The sequence below is a fragment of the Tursiops truncatus genome, chromosome 8, assembly GCF_011762595.2.
Source record: "Tursiops truncatus isolate mTurTru1 chromosome 8, mTurTru1.mat.Y, whole genome shotgun sequence".
NCBI classification, from domain to species: domain Eukaryota; kingdom Metazoa; phylum Chordata; class Mammalia; order Artiodactyla; family Delphinidae; genus Tursiops; species Tursiops truncatus.
Genome location: NC_047041.1, coordinates 28,951,235 through 28,974,508, shown reverse-complemented (window position 1 = coordinate 28,974,508; position 23,274 = coordinate 28,951,235). Strand labels below are relative to the sequence as shown.

At 37.4% G+C, this 23,274-nt stretch overlaps 1 protein-coding gene across 2 annotated transcripts in view; it reads right to left on the bottom strand.

Moving 5' to 3' along the window:
* Positions 1-23,274, bottom strand: part of PDGFD (platelet derived growth factor D) — a 248,683-nt gene that overhangs the window by 71,504 nt on the left and 153,905 nt on the right. The window contains exons 2-3 of one of the 2 annotated variants that reach the window (XM_019948816.3): positions 4,049-4,235; positions 782-962 (exon numbers count right to left, since the gene is read on the bottom strand). In XM_019948816.3, coding sequence (XP_019804375.1) covers positions 782-962; positions 4,049-4,235 — 368 coding nt within the window. Of the gene's footprint in view, positions 1-781; positions 963-4,048; positions 4,254-23,274 lie in introns of both variants that reach the window. The other variant, XM_019948815.3, reaches the window with a different exon arrangement.

The following is a 23,274-nucleotide window of genomic DNA, read 5'->3' as shown; positions in this document are numbered from 1 at the left end:
CTGTCTTCTTGCTTGCCTTTGTATCTACTACACCTATCAGAATATTTGTCAATAAGAAGGAACTTTATATTGTTCTACTAATGAATGACTGAGTAAAGAAGACCCACGACCATGTGTGACCCAACAACTAGACTTAACTACAAGGTAGATTATGCCGCAATACGAGGTTGAAGATCTTCTAATAGTTAGAACCATATAAAGTTGGAAATGGCTGCTGAGGTGTTTAAGTAGAGGTGAGACCACAAATAAGCATGGGTGTAGTAAACAAAAATCAAACCTTGGGTCCTGAATTATACCTTCCAATTTTTAAGATACTTGCTAACCCTGAGGCTCTATGATGATAACATAGGCCCTTCCCAAATTTGAGTCATAATTTAAACTAAAATCATTGGGACTCTTCTGTGATTAGAGTTACGTAGACAATTTTTTAAACCAAGAGGTTCAATTCTCACTTACCTTCTATTTGGCTGTATATTTATTTTGCTCCAGTTGAATCAAAGGCAATATGGTATATGCTTTACCATAAACTATTCTACTTTTTCTATTCAATATGCTTTCTTTCAAAATACATGGGCCCAAGCATTGACTTAATAGAGCTAAAATGGCATTTCTCACTAAAGAAGACTTTAACATTTTGGCCACAAGGCAGGGACAAAGCATACCATAGACAATTAACACAGTTCATTCACTTTCACACCATTTAATTTAATCACAGAAAACGATCTCTATACTTCATGTAACCAGTGTCTGCTTTTAATCATAGGGTAGTTAAGCTACTTACCACAACAGAATAATAAATCTTGAATCCAGGTTTAGCCACAAAGTAGTCATCAGACTTGAATGTTATTTTAATCTGGTTTGTTCTTGATGTTATCCTTGGAGGAACTTCTTTGTGTCCACACCATCGTCCTCTAATAACGGTGCTGGTTTCAGATATATCTTCAACTTCCACAAAATCATACCTAGTACCAATTTGACATAAACTTTGATTAAAGAAGACTTTGAAATTCATACTTTCACTGAGAAATTGAAACTAACATATGTGATTTCTCATGACCTATCATCTGAAATGAAAATTATAACCTACAGATATTTTAGAAGGAAAACTAGTTTTTGGATTAGGTTTCTCAAATTCAAACTTCAACAATCTATTCTGAGGAAACACCCTTACACACTTTTAGCCATAACTCTTCCTAAATCGTCAAAAATCAAAATGGGCTACTTTCTGAGCATCTGCCTCATAAGGTTTTCCTGGAAAAACTAACAAGTATAATCTATTGTCATATTTTAGGATATGTAGCTCTAATTATATACCCAAATATTTACTATATCAAGTTTTTAAACAAATTCCCACTTTGAATTAATTTACCACATCCAGTGTTTCCTTAAGAAAGGAAATGATCTATACCTATACAGCACATAAAATCAGCACTCTCATTGTAGAAAATAAATGGTAAAATAAAAGACTATTTTCTCTTTTTTGAAATTGTCGTTTGGAAGGATATCATAAACTATGACATTTATCATAATGGAAACACATGACTTTGAGGAAGGATGTGCAGTAGCCAATATTGGAAATATCTGGGCTACGTGCAAATGAGGGTAAGACCATGGGTTCACCACTGGCACCAGTCAGAGAAACACAGAATCCCGGGATTGAAGAAGACAGGAGAGGCATTTTAGATATTCCACAGAGTCGTTTGATCCTCAGAATCCCTCCACAGCGTCTCACTTTTTCATCACATAATAGGAAAACTTCAGTGACAAAGCTGACATCTTCTAGGGATCATTTATTCTATTTTCAGACACCCAAGATCTTAAAACATTCTGCTTGAGAGCTGAACTCTGTGCCTTTCAGTTCTGGGCATCAGTATCTCACTCCTCCAATCTACCTCTCCTCAAATGACTTCAGATGCTAAAGTAACAATGCAAACAAGCACTCAGGGTGAGCATTCAAGGTGAACAGTGGCAGAAGTCTCATATCCATTTTATATTTTCCTGTCACGACTGCCAAAAGGAATCAGCATGAGAACCAACACGTCTGAATATGAAGAAAATCCAATACAACTTTACTGGTCTTACCCACGCACCTCAGAGCTCTCATTGGATCAGGCAGGGTGATCTAAGGAGGCGGCGAGCATAATAAAATGGTTACTAAATTTCATTGACAGTGATTTGTGAGGCCTTTATGTCCTTTGCCTCAGTTTCCTAATGAGCAAAATAAGAAGGTTTATGTAATTTTACCAGCTGAATATCTCTTGGGTGCTATGTAAATTAACTACTTAATATACGGTGTTGAAAAGTGAAAAGCACTAAGAAAGAATCGCTATTAAAGCAATAAAATATTACAGTGTAAACATCAAGGAGGTTTGGAACAAATGGGAGGAAATCAATTGCATTTCATTTTATATACAATATATGTGAATCATATTTATTGCACAAAGCAAGAATATACTTGAAACTTTGTTAATAATGCAAGAGGTCACTTTTGTTTTTTAAAAAAACACGACATCAGCACAATTTTTACTCTGGGTCTGAAGTCAAAAGAGCACCATTTTGGTTCAGGGAGGGTCCTGAGGCAGGTCTCTGATTTGCCTCTTTCCCTGCTTCCTCTCCCCTTTACCTCTTACTTCTCTACCTCCCTCCATAAATTTTTAGGAGCAACTTGATTTGATGAAGGGTCTGGAAAAGAAACCATCCTAACTTCCTCTCCTAGTTTTAAGGTCAGGACACCAAAATGGCTCAATCACTACGAGATCAAAATCCTGCTCTGCAGTGGAGACCAGTGTCTCTTCAATGACATCACCTTTAATAATCTTTTTTTTTAATATCTTTATTGGAGTATAATTGCTTTACAATGTTGTGTTAGTTTCCGCTGTACAACAAAGTGAATCAGCTATAAGTATACATATATCTCCATAATAGTAGCTTTTCATTTGTTTCCAAGGTCTTTTTTTTTTTTTTTTGAGCACAGAAAATGAGTTCTCCCTTTCAAGGCTGAAAAGACACAAGGTCTCCTCTAGCTATTCTCTTTGTAAATATTAACTGGCTCTTCCTGCATGTATTCATCTCTGCTTTCTGGCATACATTACCCTCTATGGTCCTAGAAAATAACAGTCACTGCTGTTATTCTTGAAAAAACAGCAACATAATAAGAGCTGTCAGCATAATAGACATTCAATAAAGGACAGCCAAATTTGAAGTACCTGATTTTTATTATTCAAAGTAAAATAAACCTGCTGAAAGAATTTAGCAGTTTAGTAGTAGTTCATTGGCAATGCAGAACAAGTTCGTGCAGTAAAGTACAGAAAGGAAAAAGAAAATCCTCTGCATCTTACACATGCTAATTAAGTGAATAAGATGCTGTGAGCTGACAATTCAGAGAACAACAGCCAGGGCTTTCTCTGATAAACATGTTAAGAAGGGAGTAGATTATCAGGGGCAGCTTTCATCTTCTGCTGACCCAGAAACTACAGGAAGAAACAGACCTCTGAGGAGCACATTGATCCTGGGAGGTGGCCTTCTCTTCCTTGTTACACATATCTGAGGCCTTAAAATTACGATTTCAGGTAAGGACCTGACAGGGTCTGTGCCATCATCATCTCCCAGTGCTGGGTCAGTTCCTGGAGCCCAGCAGGGGAATACACTCCTTAAGCCCTGGCAGGCTTGCACCAGAGCCCTGTGACATGGCGCAGGTGAGCCAGGATATTGGATGCAGCTACCTGCTCACAAAGTGGGTTGTTCTAGGCCTGGCCAAGATAGGAGCCCCCAGATTCCCCCCTTCTCTGGGAGTCACACAGCCTGGCTCTGACAATTGCAGGAGTGAGTTTCTGTGAGTCATGCCAGGTTACCAGGCTTTCTGCAGAGGCAGTCTGAGCTCCAATTTATTTTGTCCATTAGGACTGACATAAAGGCTTTTTGAAAAAGAAGTCGAGTATCTTGGATAGGTCTGGAGGGCCCAAAAGAGAAGTCTGATGTGATGTTTTAAATCTGTCTTTTTGTTCTACTTTGAAATTTTACCCTAAAATGGATTTTATTTCCCACTTACCTACAGATATCATTTTCCGCTTCCTCTAATCCAAACTGATTGTCAAAGGCTAGCTGTATCCTTGTTTTCTCCTGGGAATGGAGCCGCCAGGTCAGAAGCAGGTTCCTGGGGTAGCTGTTTGGGAAGCGGGGACTCTGCACATGGCCGTGTCCTGTCACCTGGATGGTTTCATCTCTTCGGTACAAGTCTGTGAGGTGATTGCTCTCTGTTAGTAGTCACAACTTGTAGAAATTAGTATGTTGCTCCAATTACAGGAAAGCAAAAAAAGAACAGTTTAAAACACATCACATTTCAAAGTACTTCTTGATTTTGTTTAAAAACATAAGGCCAAATGGCAGCCTTGTGGTTAAACAAACAACATCCATATTTTTTCTGTTATCCCCTACCTCCCCAAATTCTTCATAAATCTAGACTTGATGCCTAAAATTTTGTACTTTGGGAGCTCTCTTAACATCATTTTTTTTTTTTTTTTTTGCGGTACACCACCTCTCACTGCTGTGGCCTCTCCCGTTGCGGAGCACAGGCTCCGGACGCGCAGGCTCAGCGGCCATGTGGGATCTTCCCGGACCGGGGCACGAACCCGCGTCCCCTGCATCGGCAGGCGGACTCTCAATCACTGCACCACCAGGGAAGCCCTTAACATCATTTTTGACAAGCAAAATTAATGATTATCTCAGAACTCAGGCTCATTACAATTGGAATTAAAATTGAGCAAATAATTTCAAATAGTTCATCCTTCCTCTTTTCCATGTAATACAGCTGACCCTTGAGCAACACGGGTTTGAACTGTCTGGGTCTGTGGATTTTCTTCAATAAATACATATATGTACTATAAATGTATTTTCTCTTCCTTATGATTTTCTTAACAACATTTTCTTTTTTCTAGTTCACTTTATTGTAGAATACAGTATATAATACATATGACATACAAAATATGTGTTAATCAACTGTTTATTTAACAGTAAGTCTTCTGGTCAACAGTAAACTATTAGTAGTTAAGTTTCGGGAAAGTCAAAAGTTATATGTGGATTTTTGACTGTGTGGGGTATTGGCACCCCTAAACCTCACTTTGTTCAAGGGTCAACTGTACAAATATTTTTTTTTTCATTGACAATGTAACAGTATATCTTCAATGATTAGCCCAGGAGATAATAAATATTGTTGAATGAATGAACAACTGGGTGAAAAACAAAAGAATCTAATGATGTTTAATGACCACTTATTTTATAATCAAATGACATTTTCCAGTTGTTTCTCCATCATAAAAATCATAATTTTTTGGCTCTCATTTTTGGTGACTTAAAATAGTTCCAATTCTAATTCTATTTTCCATATGCTGTATAATAAAGAACTTGTCTGATCTTTGTCCTGGGTTCCTAAAAGGGAACTTCTAAACCCTTAAAATTTCCCAAGTGATGCAAGTGTCTTTGTTATTCATGGTAGGCCCCTGGGGCCATACCTGATTTTATGCTAATGAGGTGATTCTCTGTGGGCCCTTAAATAGTTTCAAGAATGGGGACTGGCTATAATAGAAAGACCAATCATGTGGCTTTGAGCTCTGATATCAGCCTGACTTCCCAACCTCCCTGGAAGTAAGAGGCCTTGGAGCCCTAGCCTGTTGCCATCAATTCAATCAATCACATCGACAGAATGAAACCCTTATAAAAACTCTTGTCACTGAGTCTTGGGTAAGCTTCCTGGTCCGTGAAACACACTGATGTGCTAGGAGGGAGACATGTCCTCACTCTACAAGTGTCCTTATTTGGCTGGTCCTGATTTGTACCCTTTATAGTAAAACTGTAATTGTAACTATAGTGCTTTCTTGAGTTCTATAAGTTGTCCTAGCAAATTATCAAACTCGAGGGGCTTATAAGCAACCCTGAATTTATAGCCAGTTGGTAAAGAGTATGGGTAACCTGGGTACCTCACAATTTTCAGCGGGTGACTGAAGTACAGTCTTGTAGGGACTAGGCTGTTAAGCTATGAAATCTGACCTAACTCTAGGTAGTTTGCTTCAGAATTGCACCATACAGTGGACCTATTTTTCCTATCTCCCAATGTCCAGAGTTCTTTGCACTTGAGATTTTGGCTTTTTAGGCCCCTCTGTAAGCAGAACTCCAGCCACAGTCTATTTACGTCCTCCTGCAGAGAGTTTACTCCAAAGCCTATAATTCAAGGAGGTTAGTCAGGGAGACCTAAATTGCTGGTGGAAACCACTGAAAGGTTGGGTTGCAGAGGGTGGTTGTTAAAGCTTCCAAAATAAGAGGAGAGTGAACAAGGAATCAGAATGTGAAATGCAAAGGCTTCTCTCCCTTTTACAAATGTTCTGGTATGTATGAGAATTTCAACTTTTTTTTTTTTTTTTTTTTTGGCTAATTCAGTGTTTAATGTGTTGTGCTTGCCCAGCTAGCCTTTGTGTGGGAGACAGTCTTAGGAAGAGCAAAGGTGGCTGGAGGAGCTGATGTCCCCACTCCCTGCATCTCGACTAGGAGATCAGAGCACTGGCTCTGCAGTCATGTCACGGTGCTCTGGTCCCAGAGCTAATGCTCTTAACTTCTGTGTAAGAGAAGGTATTTTTCCTTCTTAGTCTGAAATTTGCTAGAGGCAATTTGAGATTCTTTGCTATCTGTAATCCACTTTGACTTCTGAATCACATTGTTTATATATAATTTATAACTTCATGCCAAATTCAGGACTATTCTTAGCAGAAGAGTTGTAATGAATTATAGATACAGAGAGCAAACTATCAGGTTAAACCTGAGATAGTTACCAAGTGTTATATACAAAGTCACATTCCTGAATGAAGGCATTTACTTTGGTGTTCCAATAGTAACTGACATTTATGGAGCAATAACTGTGTGCCAGGCATTCCAATAAGTTGTTTAAATTATTTCATTTAATCTTCACAACAACTCTATGCAATTAGTAATATCCCCACTTCACAAAGGAGGCTCAGAGAGTTTAAGAAACTTATGACCTCAGACAGGTGGTGAAGTCAGTATCTGACCCTAGACAGTCTATCTTCAGCACACACACTGTTAACCAGAACACTGTACTAGTTGTTCAACTATAAAAATATGAAGTATGTCATTTTTCATAGAGGGAATAATTTTGATTTATGTTTACATGGCAAGAATATAAGTTCTTATTTTATATTTTAATACAGAAGGAGGTTCACATCCTCATAACTTTGAGTTATGCATTGGATGTTTTTTAAAAAGCAAATTAAAATGAAAGGAAAAAAGCCAAAATGTTTTGTCTATTCTGTCCCTAAACCTTTAAGCAAACTCAGCTCGCCCAACCAAGTATCCCGGGAGCTCATGGAGTCACTGCAGGCACTATTACTTACTCTGGAATTCATCTAGAACAACTGTTGTTCTCAAAGTGTGGTCCCCAGACCAGCTTCATCACCTGGGAGCTTGTTAGAAATGTAAATTATCAGGACCCATCCCAGACCTACTGAAGCAGAAATGCTGGAGGTGGAGCCCAGCACTACTGTTTTAATAAGCTCTCCAGGTGATTCTGATGCTCCCAAAGGTATGAGAACCACTGACCACCTCATACCTTCTACTCTTCTGCTTCTTATTCTTGATTTCCCTGGCTCCTTCACTGCCTTGCTTTGACTCCATACCTCACATCTGATTTTTCTTCTTACCTCCCTGACTGATGATCTATCTTGGATTCACTTTCCTGTCTTTGACCTTGAAACCTTCTCTGGGGCATCATTTTTGATACACAGTGACCTAGGGTAAGAGCTACTACCTTAGTGTCTTTGACCCCTTATCTAACTTCCCCCATTTCATGGATCATTCCTGGCCCTAATAGATGCGTTTGGTAATCATCGTCACAAATTATGTGCAAGGAGAAACGAAATCACAAATAATGGTAGTACTTTTATTTCTTCTTCTCAGATCATAATATTATCTATGACAACATAAGATCCAAAGGCTAAATGCTGAGTTATTAGAAGTAAGGGTTAAAATATTTCATCAATGATTCCATAGGAACAAATAATGATATCTCTGCAGACTGTGCCACCTCACACAAATTCAGAGGAACAGTACAGAAATACTCATTTGTCCCACTGTCTCCATAAGACATCCAGGAGCCAGCAGCATGACTGATAGTCACAAACCCAATGTACTGCAGCTAAAAGCCAAAAGCAAAGAACGGTCATTGTGTCAGGAAATGCCTAACTTGCAAAGGGATTTATTATAACATTTCATTTGTAAAATGGCTGTTTCATGATTACACCATACATCATAGGAACAATGTTTGCCCAGAATGTAGGTTGAGTGTTATATAAACCAAACAGTACCACTTCTGTTGCTAAACAACCACAATGTGACCACTTAATTTTTGTGGGGTACAATATAGTTTACAAGCATCCAATTTTGTAAGTCTATCGTAAATATAAGTTGACAAAAAGTAAATATCATTGCAGTAATTATCATTGCTTTCATTCTGCTTTTTTCTTGTAAATTTTTTTTATATTACTTTAACAGGTAATGAAACCAACACACAGAAGTTAAAGTGATTTGCTGTAAGTCAAAAGAATGGAAGGGTGGTATATGGAAGAGTGGAGTCTTGAATTCAGCTCCATCATGTTCTAGTTCTGGTGACTTTCCCCACTACAACAAAGAACAGCATCAGACACACCATGTCATCTTTCTGGCTTCTATTTCCTAAGCTAATAGTTTAGGGGGCTGGGCTAACATGACACTTAAGATTTTTTTCAGGTCTAAATGACATGACAACTCAACAATTTTCTTTCAAGAAGACAGAACTGCCAGTGGTTTGACTGTGACTAACAGACATGAGTGAGGCAATGATGAGACAAGGGAACCTGAAATCCAAAATCTTCAGCGGGCTAAACAGACACTTTTCCCATCTAACAATGGTAGTATATATAGTTGTATGCTGTCATTGCTGTCATCTAAAATAAGAGTACAAATGGATATTTCTTTTTTTAAAATTTTGTTTAAATTTATGTATGTTTTGGCTGCATTGGGTCTTCGTTGCTGCGTGCGGGCTTTCTCTAGTTGCAGCGAACAGGGGCTCTCTTCGTTGTGGTGCACGAGTTTCTCACTGCGGTGGCTTCTCTTGTTGCGAAGCACTGGCTCTAGGCACGCAGGCTTCAGTAGTTGTGGCATGCGGGCTCAGTAGTTATGGCTCACGGGCTCTAGAGCACAGGCTCAGTAGTTGCGGCACAAGGGCTTAATTGCTCCGTGGCATGTGGGATCTTCCCGGGCCAGGGCTCAAACCCGTGTCTCCTGCATTGGCAGGCAGATTCTTAACCACTGCGCCACCAGGGAAGTCCCACAAATGGATATTTCAACAAGTTGTTCAAACATATATATGAAAAACTTTCTTATCAACTAGAAATGTGCCCCTGGCATGTAACTGGCCACTTAGCCTATCAATTTGTGAACACATTGTGGAGGAATGTAAATAAATCCTTTAGTGTAGACACAACGTATTCTATGTTTTGCTTTTTTTAAAATTTAAGTAGAGGCTTCTCTCTGAGGCTGGTTAGGTATAAGGATTAAAAAAAAGATACTAAAAGATGCTTTATAATCTCTTTGAAAGTTTCATAGGAAAGTAAAAAAAAAATTATATGCAGAATATTACATGTCTTGAGGGAAAGGACTATGTCTTGTTTACCAACGTAACCCCAGAGCCTCACCAGTCTGGGCATATGGAGACTTTCAAACTAGATCTGTTAAATACATACGTAGATGAATCGTTACTGCAAATAATGCATATGCAGAGTTCTTAAACACTGAAAGGCATTTTGAAGTAAGATAACAAATAAAAGGCAGCTTTATCAGAAATAAAGTTGAAAAATACCCAAATATTTTATTTCTAAGAAATTTAATTTTGATGTAGCTGGTGTGCCTGACGTTTGTGGGAACACATCTAGCATGAACATTAAAGGACTATTTTGGAAAGAGTTCCATTGAAATGATCCTGCTTGCCATCTGGCTCAGACATCAATTATAAAATAACTGCCTCTTTTTCTGCACTATTTCCATCAAAACCTATACTACCAGGCTCACCAGAGTCAATCCACACCACCCTTTAAAAAGCTGTGACCAAGAAAGAAGAGAAGAACAATGCTGGACTAAAGCAGGAGAGTTTGTTGCTATAGCTGGGATCTACTCTCAGATCTATCCAGCAATATATGAAATCAGGTGACTGACTAGATCCCCCAGGTTCTCATCCTATGCAACCGTCTAATTAAGAATAGCAAGCTCAGCAAGACTAATCAAGATTCAGGCCTGTGACTGCCTAATGCACTATTATTATTATTACTAAACTACCTCTAATAATCTTTGCACTCTCCCTCAACTAATGACATCTTATACAAAAGTGTCCTAGAACGCAAAATAGTACCTTCATTGACGAGACATCACGCAGTGTATTGTTGAAGAGGGAAAAAGAAACAAGGGAGAGATGGAGAACATAAAGGAGAGTAGGGCAGGAGTCCCTAATTTTAAAATGAATAAGTCAATTTGTAGAACAGATCCTAAAATATACAATTAGGTTTAAACTGAATTTAATTAGATAATTTTGCATAAATTATCTCCTAACTTAAAAAGCACAGGGCTGGAGTCTCACCCTGTGAACTGCTAAAGGTGAAAATTAGATTTTGTTAACAATGTTAAGTTTAAAAATCAGCATGAAAGCATTTTCAACATTTTTTTCCTCAGTGTTTCCTGAGGACTGAAGCTTGCAATCAATGAACTAAATTTCTCCTGGGACTGCCAGCGGGCCAGTTTTCATTAAGGAATTTTTGGTTAACACCTGGCCCATGGTCTGGCAAGAACCAATCTTCCAAAAGCCTATAACAGCTCTCTAAAAACAACCATTCCCTGTGCTCACTCTGCTTTTAAGCAACTCAAGAGCAAAGCTGATTAAACGTCAGACATTTATTTAGAATTCTCTAGCAGAGATTTTTCTAAGAACTCAGTAGTAATACAAAACCTTTCTGTTAATAAAGGTTTGAGAAGGAGGGAGTTGGTTGTTTGCCAGTTACATACCTTTTTATTTTTAATTATAATTCCCTTTTGCACAAACCAAAGTGTTAATGTTTTATAAACAAACTTCCTCAGAGTAACCATTTGGAGATGATATTTTTGGAGAGTAATCAATTGATAAATCTCTGAGCTCAAAATTATTCTTCTTTAAAAAGCTGAGTCCATCAAAAAAGAGTATCGTAAAGTCCTTTTGAACATTTTCCAGTAACAGTCACCAGGAATGTAGTAATGCCCAAAGTACTACATTGATATTTATTATTCCTCACCTCACTAGATCTTTTAAGGAACAAGGATTTGTCTTGTTATTGTACAACAGCGAGCAATTATACTCTTTCCTTCAAGACCACTTGTGTTTTATAGGTAGATTATAGAAGTGATTATAAAATTACATTAAAATGGAAATAATTTTTGGTCTAAGGTTTTAGAAAATTAAAATCAGTGAAAATAAAGATTGCCCTAAAATAACTATGCTGTATTTTATCACATTAAGATAATTCAAATTAATTAATTCTCTGATAATTCTCTTCTACTATAGTCTCTTTGTGTTGTGATGTTGTTTACATGTAAAGGATGTGAAAAAAATGAAACAATAACATTTGGAACTGTGGCAGATGGGTAAGGGCAATGTTGAACAGCATGACAGACAGTATTATAGATTAGGCTGCTGAAGAGCGATATCTTTTCAATCATACCAATTTAACACACCCAGAAAACAAGACAACCCTAATGACAAATATATCTGCTTTTCCCACTGCCAACATAGCTCAGAGATATAGGAAGGTAACAGGCAAAACAGAAAGAAAAGTCATTCCCAGAAAGCAGGAGATTTAGTATTTTTTCTAGAAAACACTTAATATAGGAAAACCAACATTCTTAGAAACATTGTCAAGGAAAGCTACTTAAAGTATGAACTTTGATTATTCTCAAAGAGTGAGAATTCTCTGAAATTATTTTACAGGGTAAGTTTCTGGAAGATGTAATCAGTCCAACAAAGCTGACATGGAATTGAACAGTGTGCAACAGAAGCTGACCCTGAAATACCCTAATGTTTAAAAACTTGATTCGTGTGGCAAAGACAAAACATTTTGTTAATCACATCTGACTAAAGGGCTCATCAATTCCTAAGAGAAAACTAACTGGGAGTTAATATAAGAATCACATGGTTTATTATTTGTGGTATATATATATATATATATAATATATATATACACACACATACATACATACAAATTTATATTTATTATTAAAATATAAATTAACATATTTAACATGTATATTAGTTATATCTCATATATACATATAAAAAATTATGTATATCTATAATTGTACTTAAATGTTTATTAACCTATATGGCTTTAGTGCTATTTATAGATTCAGTCATTTTTCATTACCAGATTTCACTGAATTCCAGAATATTTTTTTCACATATTAATATTTCAAAATGGAGAAATACCCTATGATTACTATTGAAAGTGACTGTCCAGCTGTTAGAAAGTAGAGCAAATTGGGACACAGCTGTCACAGCTTTTGTGTGTGCAAATCTAGTAATGCTCAGGAGATAACTGTTTATCTGATTTCAACCTCAGATATTTTCACTAGTAGCACCATATGTAGAGATGAATTATAGCTTATATTTGGATATCTTATTGGCATTTAAAATGCCTTTATAAAAGTTGCACTATGAGGGCTTCCCTGGTGGCGCAGTGGTTGAGAGTCTGCCTGCCGATGCAGGGGACACGGGTTCGTGCCCCGGTCTGGGAAGATCCCACATGCCGCGGAGCGGCTGGGCCCGTGGGCCATGGCCGCTGAGCCTGCGCGTCCGGAGCCTGTGCTCCGCAACGGGAGAGGCCACAACAGTGAGAGGCCCGCATACCACAAAAAAAAAAAAAAAAAAAAAGTTGCACTATGATGCAGCACTAAAATAAAAAATAGTTTTTGTGCATATCAATGAGTAAGAAAAAAGGTGATAAATATAAATACAATAAAAAATGGAGGAATGGTATCTCATCCTCATTCTCTTGTAAAGAATAATCAAGTGCTTTATAGGACCAAAGCTAAGATGCATACAAGTAAATAAAGCTGAATTTTGATTTGTCATTGAGATTCAAGGAAACAAATTCCCTTCCCACCTCAGACAGAAAAAATAAAGGCAGTAGAAATGACTACATATCTCAGAATAGATCAAAGAATTGTCAAAGCTATTAGATATTAATGCAAACAATTCATGTACTGTGATGGTGATAAACATCTATATGTCAAAAGCCAGTGACTTTCCAGATAGTTGTTTAATATGTAACTCACTTCAATCAAAAATGATAGAACAATTAATTAAACAGAAAATGCATATGAATGCCCAGTATTCTTCAATGTTCTTTAAAACTCTTTTGGGCCCTAAAAGTGCTAAGCTAAGCACATCAAGATCTCTCTCTCTCTCTCTCTCTCTCTCTCTCTCTCTCTCTCTCTCTCACACACACACACACACACACACACACACACACACACACAGAGGTTACAAAAAAGGTCATGTTACCTTGAAACTATGTGTCAATGCTGAAGGCCAAGTAATTTGAAGACTTTTGAGACAATTCAAAAAGCCTTGTACTTGGATTTTCACTGAGATAATAAAAAGTGGCCTTTTACTTTAATGGCTAAATTCATGCTATTATTTTTTTTAAAAAAGAGTTTTCTGTACATTCCATGTGGATCTCTTTTCACCACAAAAGCTATTAGTAAATCAATGTTGGGTTTTATAATGGACAGCATTTTAGAATGAGATGAGACTTTTTGGTTCCTCATCAAATCTCATGCTATCAAGTCTCTTCAATATTGTTACCTGGTCTGGTGAGGCTGCTCCATGGATTCTTCCCTTGAATTACGCACAGTCATAGAGTAGTATTAGTCATGAGAGGTGAAATCATGCTGGCATAAGTCTCAGTGGTTTTAATAATAAAATTTTATTTCCTACTCACACTGCATGTCCACTTTGGGTTGATGGGGCTCTGCCTCCTGTTTTCTCACTCTGGGACCTGAGCTAATGAGGCATCGTTATTGTAAAATTAACAGTCATGGCAGAGGGAAATCAGAAGATGAAGAATTGCCCATCAGTTTTTAAAATACTTCTGTTTACGTTTCACTGGCCAAAGCTAATCACATGGCCAGACCTTTACTTCTAGCAGAGTGGGTAACTGGAAGAAAGGGAGAACTGGAAACTGATGAACAGTGTTGGTGGCCACTGCAGTGGTTTACTTGCTTCCCACATACTGAAGTGATGGCTTGACTCATCTTGTTTTCCAAATGGCAGCGTGATCTATCCATACACTAAATAGCATCTCATTGCTATTTTACTATAAATCATTTCAATTATGGTGGGAGACATGGTCTGGAGAGAAAAATAAGGACAGAGGATTCATAGATGAAGACTTTATAGGGGCAGAAAAATTGTACTGAGGTGCCAGAAAAGATATTTGAGTAAGAGTTCTTGATTTTCTTTAAAACTTGTCTTGTTAGAGATGGCAAATAGTTTACCCAGTAGGTAAACTCAAAGGTAATGGCCTCCTGCAGTACTATCTTTTTTTTTTTTTTTTTTTTTTTTTTTTTTGCGGTACGTGGGCCTCTCACTGTTGCGGCCTCTCCCGTTGCGGAGCACAGGCTCCGGACGCGCAGGCTCAGCGGCCATGGCTCACGGGCCCAGCCGCTCCGCGGCATGTGGGATCCTCCCAGACTGGGGCACGAACCCGTGTCCCCTGCATCGGCAGGTGGACTCTCAACCAGTGCGCCACCAGGGAAGTCCCCTGCAGTACTAAAAAGGGTTCTGAACTTCTTTCTATATTAAGTGGGGAAAAATGGAAATGATTAACAATGTCTAGTATAGGCCAAGAGACACAGAGACAGAATGGCATCCCTTGCTTATATCAATGATTTTAACACTGAATCATATTCTATGTCTCTTTGTTACTTTATGTTTAGCTTTCTCTTGCTTGTTCAACAAGATTATAAATTTCTGAATAGTATTTTATTCACAGTGGGTATATGATAAATACTTGTTGAATGAATATTTGCTTGGAAGTAACAGGAAAATTGCGTAGTTTACATGTTTGGGAGCAAAGAAATCTCTGGGCATATTAAAGTTATGTAGCACATCATTTACATATTCTTCAGAATATTGATGAATGTTAGGTTACAATAATATTCTTCACAAAAGCTAGTATTTACTAAATATGTCCCAGGCATTACAATAAGTGTTTAATGTTTATTAGCCTATTTAAAAGTCAAGGGAACCTTATGCATTAGTCCTCATTATTACCACTTACTCCAAAACAGAAAGTCACTTGCTTATATATAGCAGAGGTAAATTTTATTGCATTCTTTATTATGACATCATGACTTATTTTAATAGCATCACCTACTTTAAGTAGTAGACAGTCAGATTTCTGTAACCAGTAAAGCGGATCAAGAGGGGAGAACTGAACAAATGAGGTTAATATTCAGTGGATCTTCTTCTCCTTCTCATTTCAATACTTTATACATCCACTTATTCTGGTGCTGGTCACCACCATAGGCAAACTTCTCTCTGGTGCTAGCACCATACACGGTTCCTAACATTTAGCAGATAACTTAAGTGTTTGCCGCAGGTCTAAATAAATGAATGAAGAAATTGTATGAGCTGATAGATGATACTTCAGAGGAGATCATTTCCCATCTCAAATAAGATTACCCTTCTTACTCTCTATAACCATAACTGTAAAGCAAAAATTTAACAGCAAGGGGTAGGGGGAATGAGTGAAATACCTGGGGGAGATTAAGAGGTACAAACTTACAGTTACAAAGTAAATGCATCATGAAGCAGAAATGTAGAGCATGGAATATAATCAATAACATTGTAATGACTTTGTATGGTGACTTGACAGACAGTACAAAATGATCATGGTGATCACTTGGTAATATACAGGAATATCAGATCATTATGTTGTGCACCAGGAACTAACATAGTGTTGTAGGTCAATTATACTTCAATTAAAAAAAAATAGTAAATAACTATGTTTAACTATGTTAAACAAGATATAATCATATGTTTGGAAAATATATACTGTACATCAGCGGTCCCCAACATTTTTGGCACCAGGGACCGGTTTCAGAGAAGTTTTTTCCATGTACGGGGGGTTGGGTGGTGGTTCAGGCGGTATGTAAGCAATGGTTCAGGCGGTAATGTGAGCGATGGGGAGCAATTTGGGGCGGCAGATGAAGCCTCGCTTGCCTGCCGCTCACCTCTGCTGTGTGGCCCAGTTCCTAACAGCCGGAGGCCAGGATAGAGGTCCGCAGCCTGGGACTTGGGGACCCCTGCTGTATATAAAGGAGTCAGCCTGTCAAATTAGGAACTTGTAAATATTTTAATACATATTATCCTTTAGAGATTATTAAAAATGCTTGCAAAATCTGTGAAGGTGGTCCAAAGGTACAAACTTCCAGTTATAAAATAAGTAAATCCTGAGGATGTAATGTACAGCATGGTGACTAAATTATTAATACTTGTATATTTGAAATTTGCTAAGAGAGTAGGTATTAAAAGTTCTCCTCACAAGAAAAAAATTTTGTAACTATGTGTGGTGATGGATGATAACGAGACATGGTGGTGACCATTTTGCAATATATACAAATATTGAATCAATATGTTGTAGACCTGAAACTAGTATAATGTTATACATCAATTATTTCTCAATAAAAAAATGCTTGCAATATACCCTTGGCTTACAAAACATATGTCAATATAAGTCAAGCTTGCTTTCTGGTCGGACCACTCCTGTGGTAATCTAAAATTTTTTTCTTTTTCCGATGAGATAGAAGAAAAGGTGTGGCCTTTAATAAAGGACAAACCATACTAACATTAAATGAATATTGAGAATGATGGAATTGTGTTTATATAAATTGCTAAAAAGGAATCTATCTGTGAACCCAAATAGGCATCTTCAGAGTCCTACTCTGGTTTATGCTAGAAAACTAGAAGACTATATGGGAAAAAATGACTAATGATATACCAGCATCTGTCTGGCTTCCCTGGGAACCCACATATTAATAATAATCAGATAATCTCTCACATATCTAGCAGAAAAGAAATCTGATGTTGTTTTCTGGAACAAGACCCAAAGTGGTCCTCCACTCTACAAGCACTGACTGAGATCTTAAAGAATGCCTGATGGGAATCAGGAACTGCATTTAGACAGTGGAACCCTAAGTATGATGTTTTCACACTAAGATGATTTCACTAGGCAGAACGGGCAACATATAGGTTCTTCTGTTACTACTGTTTTTACAAAGGAGGAGAAAAGATAGAACATTCTTCTCCCATCAACTTAAGTCCTTCTTGCCAGTCTGTCTGTTGCTCTGAACTGTTATTTTATTCATAAATCATGAATAACTGCTTTTAAATCTTACTAGATTTTATTCTGAAACACACTCAATGTGTGTTTCACAATGCTAACTTTTAAATTGAGCTAGAGTTACTAATCTTCTGTGAGATTGCTACAGATATCATGCTATTAGAAGCCAGCGACTGAAACAAGGTTCTATTTTCTTCTTAGATTGGCAGGATACTGCTTGAAAAAGAAATGCAGATTTTGTTTATTCTCCAGGGGTCTCAGGCGTGAACAAAGCTACATTTCAAGTTAGAAAATACAGAACTACAGGTCATCTCTTTCAGTATTTCAAGATAAAAAAGAAAGGTAAAAACAGCATTGCCTTTGCATCTGGAATATTAAAAAAAAAAAAAAAGCATTTTAAAGCAACTGTGCATGTAGGAAAATTATCTATTTAACATTTTCCTTAAATAAAATAGTAAATTCGAAAGCATGACTTTCTAACGTCTCTAAATTAGACCTAGGGATATATTTAAAATAAAATAGGGGCTTGGGAAGTGCAAAAACTGAATAAATTAAAAAGTACCAGAGTATTAGTATTCATTAAACCATTAGGATGGCATGTTTCACAAAATTATGATATCATGTGAGAATTTTGCATGGTTGTCCAATTTGGCTATTTCTATTTTCACTTTTGGTTTAAAAAAGGGACTCAAAGACAATCCTTTCATGCATATAAAGAGCTTGCATGGAAAATACACTGAATAACAACTGGTTTTTACTATCCATTTCATGTTTGTGCTACAGAGTCCAAAGCCTCGATAGAAACACATTCTCTCTCAATCTATCAACTTCTGAAGATTAGTAAGCTCTGAAGAAATATTTGCTGAATGAATCCTTCTGAGACTCTGCACACAGGGAGAGGTCTTTTACTTTATTTGCACAGCACCATGTGTTTAATCAATCCACTGATCTTATTATAGGCTAATTTAGGCTGCAAGTAACAGATGACCAAACTGAAAAATGATTTAATAAAATGTGTCCTGTCACATAGGCAATGTAGAGTTAGAACATATTCAGGGTTGGTTAATTCAAGGCTTTGCAACGTAGTCATGGGCTTCTACTTTTCTCTGCTGCCATCCTCGGTGTGTTGGCTGTTCTCAAAATGTTCTCCTCCATCTCTCTCCTCCTCACAGGGTAGGATTCAGAGGCCAAAGAAAGGGCTTTTCCCCACATGCGTCTCTTTTTAAGAAAGCAGAAATCTTTCTGGAACCCCCATGCCCACCCCAAGCAGGCACTCCCTCTGTCTCACTGGGCATGTTTGCAAGTCTACTCCAGTCCCAATAAGGGGAATGGAGTTACCATGATTGGCTCATACTCATACAACATACTCCCTTGGCTGGGGGCAGCTGAGCCTCCCCTCAAGCCCATGTCCACCCATCATGGTTCTGTGAGTAAGAAAAAAGAGGCAGGAAAGCAGTTGGAGTGGCCACTAATGGCAGTGATTTAAGAACTAGCATGTTTGTGTTTTTATCAAGGAATAAAAGGCCACTTGAAAAATACATTCAACCAATACTTCCTGAGTGCATGCTACTTCAATGTGAACAGGGCACCATAACCACTGTTGGAATGAAAAAATTAATATGACACAGTTCCTGCTCTGAAAACTGTGTTTATAATCTGTTTACTGGAAGAGATATTAGTAGAAAAATCTTTCCTTCCTCACTGGGCATGGAATGCCACTCAAGAGATATGGGTCATATTAAAGTGAATTCTGTAAGGAAATCTGTGACTTTTTTAGCCCTCAGAAATCTCTCTTGCCTTAAAACAATCTGTTAACATTCCTTGGGTGTTTTTCCTGTCTGTTTTATTATTCATTATATAGAAACAAGTGCTAAGGACATCAGATAGGAAGTAAGATTGACTTCTATCCACTGGAAGCTGAGTCTTGGTTCACATAGTCAAACGTTAGCCCTCATCTCCTGCTTTCTCCAGTTCAAGTTTCCAGTCTAGCATTCAATATAGCCTTCATCATTGTCCTGTCCAATGCCTCACACCCTCCATTATAAAAAATATAGTTCTTAAAATTAGGAATCTTCATAAACCCCAAATGCTTAAACACAAAAGTATTCAATAAACAGTAACTGAAGTTTGGAAGTTTTGATTTTTTCTCTCACCTACAGGATTTTTTGTGGGTGCCTTACAAAGACTTATTCAGCTGACATTGCCTACATCTTTATCTTATTACGTATTTCAGGATACTAACTTTTGTGAAGAAGAGCTGAAGTCTTACATAGCTACACCCATGAAAGCCTTACAGAAAGTAAGTGCACAATATTTAATTGTTATGGGTGTTATAGACAGGATCCCTGGCATCTTCTGATGGGCCATTTTGTACAGGTGCATCTGTCATTTACACCTGTAGAAAGATTTGAAAACTAGTACAGTGACAATTGCTATTCTCACTAGTAATTATGGAACAGAGAGATTTTTAAATTTATAAAAATAAACAGGGTAACTAATGATGATACGGTAAGTGGGAAAGGGGGTAGGGAATAAGAATTTCTTGGGTCAGGCATTGTGACAAAAAACTTAGCATGCACTGCTTTTTTGCCTTTGCCTAAAATACTCATTTGTTTCCTGTCCTCCATTTCCCAGAATGAAAGCTTCTGGAAAATAACGACTGGGTCTTGTTCATTTTTACATCAGGACATAATGGGAGCTAATAGGAGGCTTTCAATAAATATTTTTTGAATGAATGAAATTCAGAGTATTCTTAAAGTGAGATATTTATGTGCATTTACATATGAGGAAGCAGTACAGGAGAAGTCAAGCAATCAATCCATTCGTTGACTGAGTAGGTTTCATTTGCAGTTTTGAAACCAGAATTCACAAACCCTGCAGTCAAACTTATGACATGTACTCCTGCTAGACTGCTTTTGTAAACTAAGATGTCTTTTTGGGGTCTGGCCAATGAATGTGAGACCCATTTCTTTGTGAATAGTGATCCAAGAGGTGCCCAGGTGGCCCCCAGTCCTCAGGGGGAACTACATTCAGCCATATTTATAACCCATCATTGGGCCCCCGGCCCTTGAACATCCTGCCTGTTATGGTATGTCCTTTTCTGCCTCTCTTTCATGCCCCAGTGAATAAATTAATCCTTGAGTCTCAAATGCATAACACTGTGCCTGGCACAAGATGAGGCTGAGTAATATCTAGAAATAAATTATTCAATGATAATAAAAGGAAAAATTCTTCCTTACAGTAAATCAAATTCTACCACATTATGACTTATATCCATTTAACCATAAATAATTAACAATATTTAGTCTTTATTATCCTGTGCAAAGTACAATAGTAGATATTATAGGGCACAAACACAAAAGACATAAATCCTAACAAAACAAGATATATCGATGGAAAATCAAACACATTTAATCCTGAATGCCAACTCCAAAAAATTATGAGATTTTTCCTGGAGTAGTGCATTGAGAAGACTGCAGACATGTTCTAGTAGAAAGACTACCATATATAATCATTAGCACCTACCCTGAGTGTGGAAGGGGGATAAATGGTCATACACACATATTATATTTGCCACCTCTATTGTAAAAGGGCTAAGGTGAATAAGCTTTCTTAAAAATAAGTAAGTTTGAATGGAGTTTTCTGTACTGCTTTCTACCTGTGTGTCTTTGGGAAGATCACCTAATCTCAGTGGCAGTTTCTTCATCTGCAAAACAGTGAGGACATTAACTTGTTCACAGACTCCAAGGACCAAAAACAAACAAATAAGCAAAAAAGACATGTGGAAATGCTTTATAAACTCTAAAGCAGAAATGAGAGAAATGTCGTTTAGCTAAACAGGCACACCGAAAAATAACACAAAGGAGTAAACAATGAATTCTACGCAGCAAACATTTTAGGAGTTCAGAGGATGGTGAGGCTTAGCCCAATGTATTGCTTCAAACAGAAGAAGTAACATATTTAATAGAATATAGAGATGGAGACATATACTTAATATTTTAAATTTGGCTCTCCTTGACACAATTTCTAGAAATGTTAGGCCCCAGAGCTATTTCTTTAATTTTTTTCTAATAAATCTGAGATAACTGTGGCTGTCGACATAATACTGAAAATATAAACCCCATTAAGTATGACCTGATTTTATCCATTTAATCTCCCAAAGACATTACAAATAATTTACTGATAGCTCCTAAATGAAAATAAAAGATGGAAAAATGTTTCAATCTAATAAGAATGAGATAATAGGTATGACAAAACATAAATATTAATAATAGCTGTAAGTATTTTATTGTATCACAGCTGTATTTTGGTACATACCTTGTACAATGTCAGGGAACACAATAAATGTTTCTAGATTATGTTGAAAAAGGCAATGGAAAACATATTTTTCTATTTAGATCTAGGAAATTGACTATATTTTAAGAGCACTGAGCTTAGGATATAGTCATATTTTATACTCCCTTTTTCTTATGCCTTTACATAACTGCCAGGTTTCACATTCAGCCTAATATTATATTATTCCCTGCATGCATCGGTACTACTAATGGAATAGTTTCAAAAAGATAGGACCATTAATGCCAATATAAAGTTATTGAATTCATTATGTTTTAACTTCGGTTCTGGAGATTGTGTATGATCTATGAACTTGCTAGACAAGTTCTAGGGCAATGCTATTCAAAGTGCTTGTCTGCTGTGTGATGAAGAGCCTGCTGGGTTGAAAATCAACATACTGCTTCCTTTGTCAAAAATTTCTTGCTATAAAAAACAATTTTAGCAAACTAAACAATGCATTCAGGGTCATAGTTAATCTACATTTGGTGCAAGTTCCTTATCTTATTGTGGACTAAAAACAAACGGTTCATGGGAATGGCAGCAGGTCCACGGATCACATTTGGACTGCACTGGTCTAGGGAAAACTATAAATGGATTGATTCTCTGAAGTCTGACCTACAGAATCACTAGCCTAATTAGGTGGAGTATTCTAGAGCTTCCTCACACAGCATTGTTTTGAGAGAGAAAAGGGCACTGGGGCCAATTCTTAAGTGTATACTATGTTAGATTTCATTACTGTTCCAGTTATTCATCCATCCATAGTTTCCTCATTCTTTGCCATGTGACTTTCCTGTAGTCCCTCTAGAGTCAACCACTTTATTTTCCTGCCCCATTGATACTGCACTTGGGAATATGACTTGATTGAGACAGGAGAATTCATATCTAGCCTAATATTATATTAGGCTATAATATATATAGTACTGGTGTGTCAGTTCTGAGCCTAGGCCTTAGGAGTCACCCTGTGTTTCTATTCAACCATCCTCTGCTTCTGCTATTTCCATAAGAAGCACATGTACTGGGTAGCCTATTAGGCTAACAAGGATGAGAGACACACGGAGCAGATGTGGATCCAACCTGAATGTAGGAGGTAACACCATACAAGCTTAGTCTGCGTATGTCAAACTCCATCTGACCCCAGATAAATGAGTGAGAATAAATAATTTTTGTTTTAGGCCACTGAGCTTTGGGATGGTTGTTACACAGCTAATTCTGCAAATAGCTACTTAATGTATATACAAAAGGAAACTTTTAAGAGTCAAGGTGGAGGGGGGTTGCTGAGATGAATAGTGTTGGAAAGGGTACACTCACACCCTGGCTACAGGCATGGTAGAAAAGGTATTAATAACTATGTTTATGAGTAGCACATTCAGCAGATGTTAAAAACTCCTGATTTCACAAGTTCTGAGTATCCCCATCAGGGCTCTTATACAAGGAAGGACCATTCTTCCTTATTTTCTTCCCAAGTGAATGTAGCAAGGAA